The 13,516-nt window shown below is 37.5% G+C and overlaps 1 protein-coding gene across 2 annotated transcripts in view; it reads right to left on the bottom strand.

The window, feature by feature from the left end:
- LOC136125419 (complement factor H-like) overlaps positions 1-13,516 on the bottom strand; it is a 120,001-nt gene that overhangs the window by 29,844 nt on the left and 76,641 nt on the right. For both annotated transcript variants that reach the window (XM_065880171.1, XM_065880175.1), the window contains exons 17-20: positions 3,572-3,781; positions 2,674-2,847; positions 1,795-1,971; positions 335-508 (exon numbers count right to left, since the gene is read on the bottom strand). In XM_065880171.1, coding sequence (XP_065736243.1) covers positions 335-508; positions 1,795-1,971; positions 2,674-2,847; positions 3,572-3,781 — 735 coding nt within the window. The remainder of the gene's footprint in view (positions 1-334; positions 509-1,794; positions 1,972-2,673; positions 2,848-3,571; positions 3,782-13,516) is intronic.

The raw sequence follows: 13,516 nt of genomic DNA, 5'->3' as shown, positions 1-13,516 counted from the left end.
TATTCCATGTCTCAAAGTGGAATTTCTTGGGCTGTCAAATGTACTTATGGTATCGTTAACACATTTATTCACCAGGAAGTAACTGAATGTCTTAATATTTAAGATAAGAAATGTTCCAAGATTCCAACTGTTCAAATCTGGTCAACTCTTTCAAACAATAAATATGTCAGATTACTTATTCAGTCCACAAAAGAACTGGATTTTAAGCACCTTCATTTTATTTGCATCAAAAAAAAAATTCCATAAGAACTACTTCATTATACATTTATATCAACATATTTTGTCCCTAATATATTCTCTAAAATTGGGGGGGGGGTGGTGTAAGATACTCTACCTTTGCACTGAGGTGCTTTTGTCCAAGTTCCATTTAAACATATCACATCTACCTCCCCAAAAGGGTCATAAGGCCAGTTGCATTCATAATGTACGCTCTCACCACTTTGATATCTAGACTTCTTATTTTGTATAATAGCATTTTCCACTTTGGGCGGATTCACACAGGAAACATCTAGATAGAAAGAAAAATAGTATCTCTAATATAATGATCATTATGAACAGCAAGCTACCAAGTGGGATGTCACATATATTCCATATGGTCATTTAAAATCAAGAGTTAGGGCTTCCCTGGTGGCGCAGTGGTTGAGAGTCCGCCTGCCGATGCAGGGGACACGGGTTTGTGCCCTGGTCCGGGAAGATCCCACATGCCGTGGAGTGGCTGGGCCCGTGAGCCATGGCCGCTGAGCCTGCGCGTCCGGAGCCTGTTGCTCCGCAACGGAAGAGGCCACAACAAGTGAGAGGCCCACATACCGCAAAAAAAAAAAAAAAGAAAAAAAAAAAATCAAGAGTTAATCTGTCATGAAAGACTGCTAATTTTAATAAACTCACATGTAAGTTTGAGGATAAGGAGATAAAGCAATATTTTTTAGTACAAATTAAGCTTCTGTATCTTAAATCTCTCCCCCATCCTTCACTAGAAGGTTGATACACATTTTTTAGGCCAGTGAAAATGAAAGCTTTTCTGGACATCTCTTTCTCAGTTTAGTAAATTAAGTGTTATAAATTATATAAATTCAAAATGAATTTATGAACCATAAGAAAATCATAATAAAAGATCATTTGACATCAGGATTCGGTTTATAGTCATCCTGTTTACGAACTGTAACTTTAGGCCCTTAGAAAAATAAACACATTAGGTACTTCTTTAAAGACTTGATCAAGAGTTAGCATACTTTGAAGAATACCGTAGTTGAAAGAAGATGATTAATTAAAAGATCCAAACAAAGATCTGGAAAACTAACAGAAAAATAAATGTATGTATTTATTAAAATGCTCTTTAATAATATACTTTTGCAAATGCTTCAGTATACAACAATGAGTAATGTGTAATTCATCAGTGAGATTCAGGTGGATATAAAGTACAATACACTGTAGCTATGGTTCCTAAACTGAAATGTGCATAGAATCCCTTGGGAATCTTTAAAACAGTTTCAGGGTTCCATCCCCAGAGTTTTTGATACAACCGGTGTGAGTGAGCCTGTGAATCTGTGCTTGCATGTCTAATAACCTTCCAGAATATGCTAAGACTGCTGTGTCAGGGGCTGTGCATTGAGAATTATTGAGCTATAAGACTGAGCACTGAGTACACAATTCCATCCCTTTTTATGTTCAGGCATAAACCTTCTTTGACTTGGCCTGAAAATAATCTGTGTCCATTTTATGATGGTAGAGGCACTTTTCTGTATTATGTTACTTAAGATACTTTAATAAATAAAGTTTTAAAATTTACCAAAGTACCTCTGCATGCTGGCCTTCCTATCCATTTGCTCTTAATACACTGTATAGTATTGGCTCCATCCAATTGATAAGATGGTCGACATTTAAAAGCCACCTGTTCTCCTGACCTATATGATTTCTTCTTCTGGTCTATGAGTACAGCACCATTAAAGCTGGGTACGTTAAAACAATCTGTGTCTGAAAAAAAGAAAAATTGTATTTGTTTAGTACATCTTTAAAAATAATAGTGGCCAATAATTATATTCTAGAAAAATAGATATATACATATCAAACCAATGAATACTGTACAATATTTCTCTTACAACTTAAAATGTTAGAAGTCTTGACTTAGTTACATTGATTATGTCTATATTCATCAAAACTATAACATGGGAATGGTGATACTCAAAGAGACAGGGATGCCTTTGATGTTTGAGACCACACTTCTCACATTTAAATTATTTTTCCCCATCACAGGTCACCTACATTATGGATGTGTTTCTTTTTTTTGCTTCTGTCAAAGTCTGTTCCCTTGAATTATGTCAAATATCTTAGAAAATTGTATATTATAAAGAAATAACTGATAAATTAACAGTAAATTGAGTGCTGATAAGACTGATGAGCAGGGGCCAGCTGTGTTATAGGAACAGAGACCAGAAGTCTGAGGATGTGTATCAGAGGATGTCCAAAGTGTACACAAGATGATGTGATAGTGAGATAATTTAGTTCATGAATCAAACTTTTATCATTACTAGGGTTATTAACTCTCTACCAGAATCCAGAACTTTCCAAAGACACCTTGTTTAATTCTAGAATTACAGCTTAGTTTCATACTTGTGCCATTTATGTCCTGAATTAAAGATATTTATCAGCCTCAGAATAAAATAAAATATACTATACTTATGCATTCCGGTGGAAGGGACCATTTTCCTCCTAAACATCTTATAGATGCAGGTCCATCAATCCCAAAACCTTCATCACAGTCGTATGTAACTTCTTCTCCATCTTGGTAACTGCCTTTCTCATTAGATACAACACCATTCTGAATCGAAGGTGGAAGTCCACAAGGAAGTCCTAGGAATAAATGAAAGAACGATTTCATGTTTCACTAACTCTGAAATTTAATTTGATATACTGCTTGCCATATTTCATAGTTTTACTTGAAAACAATAAATGATTTTACAGGAACTTCCATCACATTGCAGAGAAATGCACAAATGCACCCAAAAATCACCATTCTGGTGTGTTTCCAGCTGTCCACTTGAACAAGAACTTGAAACTAAAAATACCAATATATTTATGAATGAGACTATCAGTGCATCTCTAAGCAATTATGATTAATAAAAGAGAACACACTGAGACTTCATCACCTTAAGAAAAGTACTATATATTGTAAGACATTAAAAGAGACATTGTAGGAAGAACGTAAGTTTTTTTTGAAAAAACTTGGTGGCAACGCATACATTGCAACTTATATGAATAAATAGGAATATAAATAGGTTTAACTATATGAATAGGTAGGTTTAGTTTTTTTACACATACAGTGTTAATACAAAAGAAAGTGCCAGATTTAAAAGTGATTCTATACTGAACTGATGAAATTAACAGAAAATGAATATACAAAAATCGATTAAATGTATAAAAATATAAATTATATATTAATACATAAATGACCTATAAATATATAAATAATTAATATATTTAGGAATCTAAAGGATTCTGTTCCATGACTTTGATGATAATTGATTAGTAAAGAATGGTACTGAAAATAGAATTTTGGTTTGCATGCTGTCCTCACCTACACAACGAGGTGGAGAACTCCACTTTCCCATGTGGCATGTTATCACATTTTCTTCAGATATACTGAAACCATCTTCACAGGTATAACTTAACTTGGTGCCATGTGCATAAAGCTTGGGTTCAAATGTTTCTCTCCTTTCTTCTGCAGAGCTAGATGATTTAATCGTTCCATGGTCTATTTGAGGTGGTTGAGAACATGGAAGTTTTTCTACATGAAGAACAGAGATCAAAGGGTAAAGTATAAGTGTAATGTTTAAATTAAAAATACATTAAAATAAGAATAATTTGTGGCTCCCCTGGTGGCGCAGTGGTTGAGAGTCCGCCTGCCGATGCAGGAGACGTGGGTTTGTGCCACGATCTGGGAAGATCCCACATGCCGTGGAGCGGCTGGGCCTGTGAGCCATGGCCGCTGAGCCTGCACATCCAGAGCCTGTGCTCCGCAACGGGAGAGGCCACAGCAGTGAGAGGCCCGCGTACAGCAAAAAAAATAAATAAATAAAAAATAATCTGAACAAGTTAAAGAATTTTAAAGCTGAAAAATATTTGAAACTTGCAAGGTATTTGTCTTCATAAACACTATGCTGCTATCCACTTGTTCAGTATGCCCCTTCATCCTTTTTTTAAATTTATCTTTACTGAAATATATTTGATGTATAATAGTATGTTAGGGAGAGGAGTCAATATGGTGGACTAGGAGGACATGGAATTCATGTCTCTGCACAATTGGCACCTACCAGGCACCATTGGGGGACCATGGACACCTAAGGGGACAGGAGGAACCCCCAGCAACCAGGTAGGATGTGGGTCATGGGAGGAATGAGGGGGGAGGAGAAGTGGAGGTGGGATGGGACTGGCACCCTGAGAGGTGGCTGGGGGAGGGGAAGGGATCCCTTGTCCAAAGGGGGAAATTGGGGAACCATTGGGAGGGCAGAGGATCAAAAGAGAGCGTGGCCAGGTTTCTCCTGCCCTCTTGGGCCTCCAGGAGGCTACTGAGATCCCGGGACTGATCCTCTGGCAACCTAGGCCCCCTCCAGCTGCAGAGGTCCTGAGCGAGTGGGAGGGTGGGAAGGGAGAGCAAAAGTAAAGTCTGGACCTCTGGGACTGGCACCCTTGAAGGGCGGCTGGGGGAGAGGAGGAGTTCCTACACCCAGCGAGACCCACCAACAGTCAGGGGTCCAGCAGGAATGGGGGAGACCCTGGGGGAGACATGGGGGAACACAGAGGAATGGAAGGGAATGCAACCAGAACTTTCCCTGTCCACTTAGGCACTGAGGAGCCTGTTGGGCTCCTGGGCCTAATCCACTGCCCTTGGAGCCTCCCTCCTGCGGCTCAGAGCCCAAGCCCCACCCCTACACCCCATCAAGGGCCCTACCTCTATAATTGGAGACCCCCTCTGAGACCCACTCTAACCACGCTGGGCCTAAATCCCTCCCACACACCCTCAACCAGGGCCTTACCTCCAAACTCTGGAACTCCACACTCCATAGGCAGTCCTTTAGACTTGCTGTCTCTCTGCTTCCACTTGAATGATGCCCCGCCTAGGCCCCACCCCCAAGGCCTTTTCTGGCTGCGTGGGTCCTGGGCCTAGGCTCTGCCTCATGCTCAAATGTCAGCCTCCCTGCCTAGGTTCCACTCCACCTTAAATCCCGCCACTGCCTAAGTTCCATCTTTGCCTAAACACCTACCCCCCTACAGCCAAGGTTTTTTCTTTTTTTCTTCCTTTCTTTTTTTATCTTTTTTTCTTTTTTCTTCTTTTAGATTGGGGTTCTGTTTTACCTTGTTGTTGATCCATTTATATTTTTATTTTTTCTAATAAATCTTTTACTTTTCTAATTTTATTTTATTCTTTATACTTTGTCATTGTTCTGCTCCTTTTGGCTTGTTCCCTGCCCCCTCCCCCCACCTTTTTCTGTTGTGGTTTTGTTTTACTTTATTGCGGTTGTTTCAATTATATTTTTATTTTTCCTAATATAGTTTTTATCTTTCTAATTTTATTTTGTCTTTTAGTCTTTGTTATTGTACAGCTCCTTTCTTTGATCTTTTATCTTTTTTTTTTTTTTTTGCCTTACCATGTGGCTTGCAGGATCTTGGTTCCCAGGCCAGAGGTCAGGCCCAAGCTCCTGTGGTGGGAGCTCCGAGTCCAAAACTCTGGATAACAGAGAACCTCAGACTCCAGGGAATATTAATAGGAATGAAGCCTCCCAGAGGTCCTCATCTTGGCACCAAGACCTGGCTCTATCCAACTACCTGCAAACTCCAGTGCTGGATGCCTCAGGCCAAATAGCCAGTTAGACAGGAATACAGCCCCACCCATCAAAAAAAAAAAAAGAAATGACAAAAAGTTATGTTACAGATGAAGGAGAAGGTAAAAACCTACAAGACCAAATAAATGAAGACAAAAGAGGCAACCTACCTGAAAAAGAGTTCAGAGTAATCATAGTAAAGATGATCCAAAATCTCGGACACAGAATGGAGAAAATATAAGAAACATTTAACAAGGATCTAGAAGAACTAAAGAGCAAACAAACAATGATGAACAACACAATAACTGAAATTAAAAATATTCTAGAGGGAAGCAATAGCAGAATAACTGAAGCAGAAGAACAGATAAGGGACCTGGAAAGAAAAAATGGTGGAAATAACTACAGCAGAGCAGAATAAAGACAAAAGGATGAAAAGAATTGTGGATAGTCTCAGAGATCTCTGGGGCAACATTAAACACACCAATATTTGAATTATAGGGATCCCAGAAGAAGAAGAGAAAAAGAAATGGTCCGAGAAAATATTTGAAGAGACTATAGTCAAAAAATTCCCTAACATGGAAAAGGGAATAGTCAATCAAGTCTAGGAAGCACAGAGAATCCCATACAGGATAAACCCAAAGAGAAACACACTGAGACACATATTAATCAAACTGTCAAAAATTAAATACAAAGAAAAAAACATTAAAAGCAGCAAGGGAAAAACAACAAATAACATACAAGGGAATCCCCATAAGGTTAACAGCTGATCTTTCAGCAGAAACTCTTCAAGCCAGAAGGGAGTGGCAGGCCGTATTTAAAATGATGAAAGTGAAAAACCTACAACCAAGATTACCTGTCAGGGATCTCATTCAGATTCAATGGAGAAATAAAAAGCTTTACAGACAAGCAAACGCTAAGAGAATTCAGCACCACCAGCTTTACAACCAGCTTTATAACAAATGCTAAAGGAACTTCTCTAAGCAGGAAACACAAGAGAAGAAAAAGACCCACAGAAACAAACCCAAATCAATTAAGAAAATGGTAATAGGAACATATATATCAATAATCATCTTGAATATAAATGGATTAAATGCTCCAACCAAAAAACACAGAATGGATACAAAAACAAGACCTCCATATATGCTGTCCACAAGAAACCCACTTCAGACCTAGAGACACATACAGAGTGAAAGTGAGGGGATGGAAAAAGATATTCCATGCAAATAGAAATGAAAAGAAAGCTGGAGTAGCAATATTCATATCAGATAAAATAAACTTTAAAATAAAGACTGTTGCAAGAGACATTAAAGGACACTGCCTAATGATCAAGGGATCAATCCAAGAAGAAAACGTAACAATTATAAATATTTATGCACCCAACATAGGAGCACCTCAATACATAAGGCAAACGTTAACAGCCATAAAAGGAGAAATTGACAGTAACACAATAATAGTGGGGGACTTAACACCCCACTTACACCAATGGACAGATCATCCAGACAGAAAATAAATAAGGAAACACAAGCTTTAAATGACACAATAGATCAGGCGGAATTAATTAATACTTTTAGTACATTCCACCTGAAAGCAGAAGAATACACTTTCTTCTCAAGTGCATATGGAACATTCTCCAGAATAGTTCACATCTTGGGTCACAAATCAAGTCTTGGAAAATTTAAGAAAATTGAAATTATATCAAGCATCTTTTACGACCACAACGCCATGAGATTAGAAATCAATTACAGGAAAAAAACAGTAAAAAACACAAATACATGGAGGCTAAACAATGCACTGCTAAATAATCAAGAGATCACTGAAGAAATCAAAGAGGAAATCAAAAAATACCTAGAAACAAATGACAATGAAAACATGAGGATCCAAAACCTATGGGACTCAGCAAAAGCAGTTTTAAGAGGGAAGATCATAACAATTCAAGCTCACCTCAAGAAACAAGAAAAATCTCAAATGAAAAATCTAACCTTACACCTAAAGCAACTAGAAAAAGAACAAAGAAAACCCAAAGATAGTAGAAGGAAAGAAATCATAAAGATCAGAGCAGAAATAATGAAATAGAAACAAAGAAAATAATGGCAAAGATGAATAAAACTAAAAGCTGGTTCTTTGAGAAGATAAACAAAATGGATAAACCATTAGCCAGACTTATCAGGAAAAAAAGGGAGAGGACTCAAATCAATAAAATTAGAAATGAAAAAGGGGAAGTTACAACAGACACTGCAAAAATACAAAGTATCCTAAGAGACTACTACAAGCAACACTATGCCAATAAAATGGACAACCTGGAAGAAGTGGACAAACTCTTGGAAAAGTAAAACCTTCCCAGACTGAACCAGAAAGAATTAGAAAATATAAACACACCAATCACAGGTAATGAAATTAAAACTGTAACTGATAATTTCCAACAAACAAAAGTCCAGGACCAGATGGTTTCACAGGCAAATTCCATCAAACATTTGGAGAAGAGTTAACACCGATCCTTCTCAAACTCTTCCAAAATATTGTAGAGGGAGGAACAATCCCAAACTCGTTCTACAAGGCCACCAGCACCCTGATACCAAAACCAGACAAAGATATCACACACAAAAATTATAGACCAATATCACTGATGAACATGGATCAAAAATCCTCAACAAAATACTAGCAAACAGAATCCAACAACACATTAAAAGGATCATACACCATGATCAACTGGGATTTATCCCAGGTATGCAAAGATTCTTCAGTATATGCAAAACAATGTGATACACCGTATTAACAAACTAAAGAATAAAAACCATATGATCATCTCAATAGATGCAGACAGAGTTTTGACAAAATACAACACCAATTTATGGTAAAAACTGTACAGAGAGTGGACATAGAGGGAGCCTACCTCAACATAGTGAAGGCCATGTAAGAAAACCTATAGCAAACATCACTCTCAATGGTGAAAAATTGAAAGCATTTCCTCTAAGATCAGGAACAAGACAAGGATGTCCACTCTTGCCACTATTATTCAACATAGTATTGGAAGTCCTAGCCACAGCAATCAGAGAAGAAAAAGAAATAAAAGGAATACAAATTGGAAAAGAAGAACTAAAACTGTCACTGTTTGCAGATGACAGGATACTGTACATAGAAAATACTAAAGATGCCACCAGAAAACTACTAGAACTAATCAATGAATTAGGTAAGATTTCAGGATACAAAATTAATGCACAGAAATCTCTGACCTTCCTATACACTATCAATGAAAGATCAGAAAGTGAAATTAAGGAAACAATCCCATTTACCATTGCAACAAAAAGAATAATATATCTAGGAATAAACCTACCTAAGGAGGCAAAAGACCTGTACTCAGAAAACTATAAAACACTGATGAAAGAAATCAAAGATAACATAAACAGATGGAGAGATATACCATGCTCCTGGATTGGAAGAATCAATATTGTGAAAACGACTATATTACTCAAAGCAATCTGCAGGTTCCGTGCAATCCCTATCAAGTTACTAATGGCATTTTTCACAGAACTAAAGAAAGAAATTTTACAATTTGTATGGAAACACAAAAGACCCTGAGTGGCCAAAGCAGTCTTAGGAAAGAGAAATGGAGCTGGAGGAATCAGGCTCCCTGACTTCAGACTATACTACAAAGCTACAATAATCAAGATGGTATGGTAGTGGCACAAAAACATAAATATAGATCAATGGAACAGGACAGAAAGTCCAGAGATAAACCCACGCACATATGGTCACCTTATCTTTGACAAAGGAGACAAGAATAAACAATGGAGAAAAGACGGCCTCTTCAATAAGTGGTGCAGGGTAAAATGGACAGCTGCATGTAAAAGAATTAAATTAGAACACATCCTAACACCATACACAAAAATAAACTCAAAATGTTTTAAGGACCTAAATGTAAAGCCAGACACTATAAAACTCTTAGAAGAAGACATAGGCAGAGCACTCTATAACATAAATCACAGCAAGGTCCTTTTTGAGCCACCTCCTAGAGTAAGGGAAATAAAAGCAAAAATAAACAAATGGGACCTAATGAAACTTAGAAACTTTTGCATAGCAAAGGAAACCATAAACAAGACAAGAAGACAACCCTCAGAATGGGAGAAGATATTTGCAAGTGAAGCAACTGACAAGGGATTGATCTCCAAAATATACAAGCAGCTCATGCAGCTCAGTATCACAAAAACAAACCACCCAGTCCAAAAATGGGCAGAAGACCTAAATAGACATTTCTCTAGAGAAGACATGCAGATGGCCAACAAATACATGAAAAGATATTCAATATTACTAATTGTTGGAGAGATGCAAATCAAAACCATGGTGAGGTGTCACCTCACACCAGTCAGAATGACCATCATCAAAAACTCTAGAAACATAAGGGGCTTCCCTGGTGGCACAGAGGCTAGGAATCTGCCTGCCAATACAGGGGACATGGGTTCAATCCCTGGTCCCGGAGGATCCCACATGCCATTAAGTCTGTGTGCCACAACTACTGAGCCTGCGCTCTAGAGCCCACGAGCCACGCTACTGAAGTCCGCATGCCTAGAGCCCATGTTCCACAACAAGAGAAGCCACTGCAATGAGAAGCCTGCACACTGCAATGAAGAGTAGCTCCCACTCGCCACAACTAGTGAAAGCCTGCACACAGCAACGAAGACCCAATGCAGCCAAAAATAAATAAATACATTTAAAACAAAACAAAAAAACAATAAATGCTGGAGTGTGGAGAAAAGGGAACACTTCTGCACTCTTGGTGGGAATGTAAATTGATACAGCCACTATGAAAGAGTATGGAGGTTCCTTAGAAAACTAAAAGTAGAACTACCATATGACCCACTACTGGGCATATACCCTGAGAAAACCATAATTCAAAGAGATACGTTTACCACAATGTTCATTGCAGCACTATTTACAAAGGCCAGGACACTGAACAAACCTAAATATCCATCAACAGATGAATGGAGAAAGATGTGACACATATATACAATGGAATATTACTCAGCCATAAAAAGAACGAAATTGAATTATTTGTAGTGAGGTGGATGGCCCTAGAATCTGTCATACAGAGTGAAGTAAGTCAGAAAGAGAAAAACAAATACCATATGTTAATGTATATATATGGAATTTAAAGAAGCGGTACTGATGAACCTAGTGGCAGGGCAGGAACAAGGATGCACAAGTAGAGAATGGACTTGAGAGCATGGGGGTGGGGGGAGGTTGAAGTGAGAAGGATGAAGTGAGAGAGTGGCACGGACATATATACACTACCAAACGTAAAATAGATAGCTAGTGGGAAGCAGCTGCATAGCACAGGGAGATCAGCTTGGTGTTTTGTGACAACCTAGAGGGGTGGGATAGGGAAGATGGGAGGAAGGCTTGGGAGGTAGGGGATATGGGGATGTGTGTATACATGTAGCTGATTCACTTTGTTGTATGGCAGAAACTAGTACAACATTGTAAAGCATTTATACTCCAATAAAGGTGTGAAAAAAAAATATTGTGTTAGTTTCAGGTCTACTACATAATGATTTGACTTTTACATATATTATGAAATGACCAGCAGGATGTCTAATAGCAATCTGTCCCTATACAAAGTTATTATAATATCATTGATCATATTCCTTATGCTGAATACACATCCTCCTGGCTTCTTTAGAGTCTACGTATATGTGAGATCATGTGGCATTTGTCTTTTTCTACCTAACTTATTTTACTTAACCATAATACACCCTAGATCCATCCATGTTTTTGCAAATGGAAATGTGTAATTTTTATGGCTCAGTAATAGTTCATTTTGTGTGTATATATAAAACATCTTCTTAATCCACTCCTCTATCAATGGACACTTAGGTTGATTCCAGACCTTGGCTATTGTAAGTGATGCTGCAATGAACGTTGGAGTGCATATATCTTTTCAAATGTTTCTGGTTCCTTTGAATAAATACCCAGAAGTGGAATTGCCAGATCATATGGCAGTTCTATTTTTAGTTTTTAAGGAAACTCCATACTCTTTTCCATAGTGGCTGCACCAATCTACAATTGCACCAACAGTGCACAAAGATTTCCTTTTCTCCACATCCTCGCCAACACTGGATGTTGTCTTTTTGATGACAGCCATTAAGACAGGTGTGAAGGGACATTTCACTGTGGTTGTGACATGCATTTGCCTGCCTTTTAAAGATGTTGAGCTTCTCTTCGTGTGTCTTTTGGCCATCTGTATGTCTTCTTTGGAAAAAATGTCTATTCAGGTCCTCTGCCTATTTTTTAGTTATTTGTTTTTCTGATGTTGGTTGCATTAATTCTTTGTATAGTTTGAATATTAACCCCTTAATGGATATATCCTTTGCAAATATCTTCTCACATTCAGTAGGCTACCTTTTTCATTTTATTGATCGTTTTCTTTGCTGTGGAAAAGCTTTCTCATTTTATGTAGTCCCGTTTGCTTATTTTTGCTTTTGTTTCCCTTGCCTGAGGAGACATATCCAAAAAATCCCCCAAAACCCAAAATATTGCTAAAACTGATGTCAAGGAGCATACTGCCTTTGTTTTCTTCTAGAAGTTTTATGGATTCAAGAGTTACAATTAAGTCTTTAATTCACTTTCATTTTATTTTTGTATATTGTGTGAGAAAGTAGTCCAGCTTGCTTCTTTCGCATGTAACTTTCTTGTTTCTCCAACACCATTTACAGAGGCAATCATTTCCCCATGATGTTCTTGCCTCCTTTGTCATAGATTAATTGACCATATAAATGTGGGTATACTACTGGGCTCTCTGATCTGTTCCCTAGATCTGTGTGTCTGCTTTTGTGCTAGTGCCATTCTATTTTGATTACTCTAGCTTTGTAGTATAGCCTGAAGTCAGGGAGCCTGATTCCTCCAGCTCCACTTTTCTTTCTCAAGATTGCTTTGGCTACTTGTGGTCTTTTGTGTTTCCCTACCAAAAAAAAAAAAAAAAAAAAAATTGTTCTAATTCTGTGAAAAATGCCATTGGTAATTTAATAAGGATTGCATTGAATCTGTAGATTGCTTTCAGTAGCATGGTCATTTTAACAATATAAATTCTTCCAATTTGTGAACATGATATCTTTCCATTTGTTTTGTCATCTTCAATTTATTTCATCAATTTCTTATAGTTTTCAGAGTACAAGTCTTTTAGACTTGTCCTAAAAGAGTACAAGTCTTTTACCTCCTTGGTTAGATTTATTCCTAGCTATTTTATTCTTTTTGATGCAATTGTAAATGGGATTGCTTTCTTGATTTCTCCCTCTAAAACTTTGTTGTTCGAGCATAGAAATGCAACATATTTCTATATATTAATTTTATATCCTGCAACTTTAATGAATTCATTTATTAGTTCTAATAGTTTTTGGTGGTGTTTTTCTATGTATAGTATCATGTTATCTACAGATAGTGATAGCTTTACTTCTTCCTTTCCAATTTGAATTTCTTTTATTTCTTTTCTTGTTTGATTGCTGTGTGTAGGACTTCCAATACTATGTTGAGTAAAAGTGGAGAGAGTGGGCATCCTTGTCTCGTTCCTGGTTTAGAGGAAATGATTTCAGCTTTTCACCGTTGAGTATGACATTGGCTGGACGTTTGTCATATATGGCCTTTATTATGTTTAGGTTTGTTTCCCCTCTACCCACTTCACTGAGAGATTTAACATAAATAGATATTAAGCT

The sequence above is a fragment of the Phocoena phocoena genome, chromosome 1 (genome assembly GCF_963924675.1).
Source record: "Phocoena phocoena chromosome 1, mPhoPho1.1, whole genome shotgun sequence".
NCBI lineage: Eukaryota > Metazoa > Chordata > Mammalia > Artiodactyla > Phocoenidae > Phocoena > Phocoena phocoena.
Note: the sequence above shows the minus strand (reverse complement) of the source record. Positions and strands in the feature narration are given on the sequence as shown.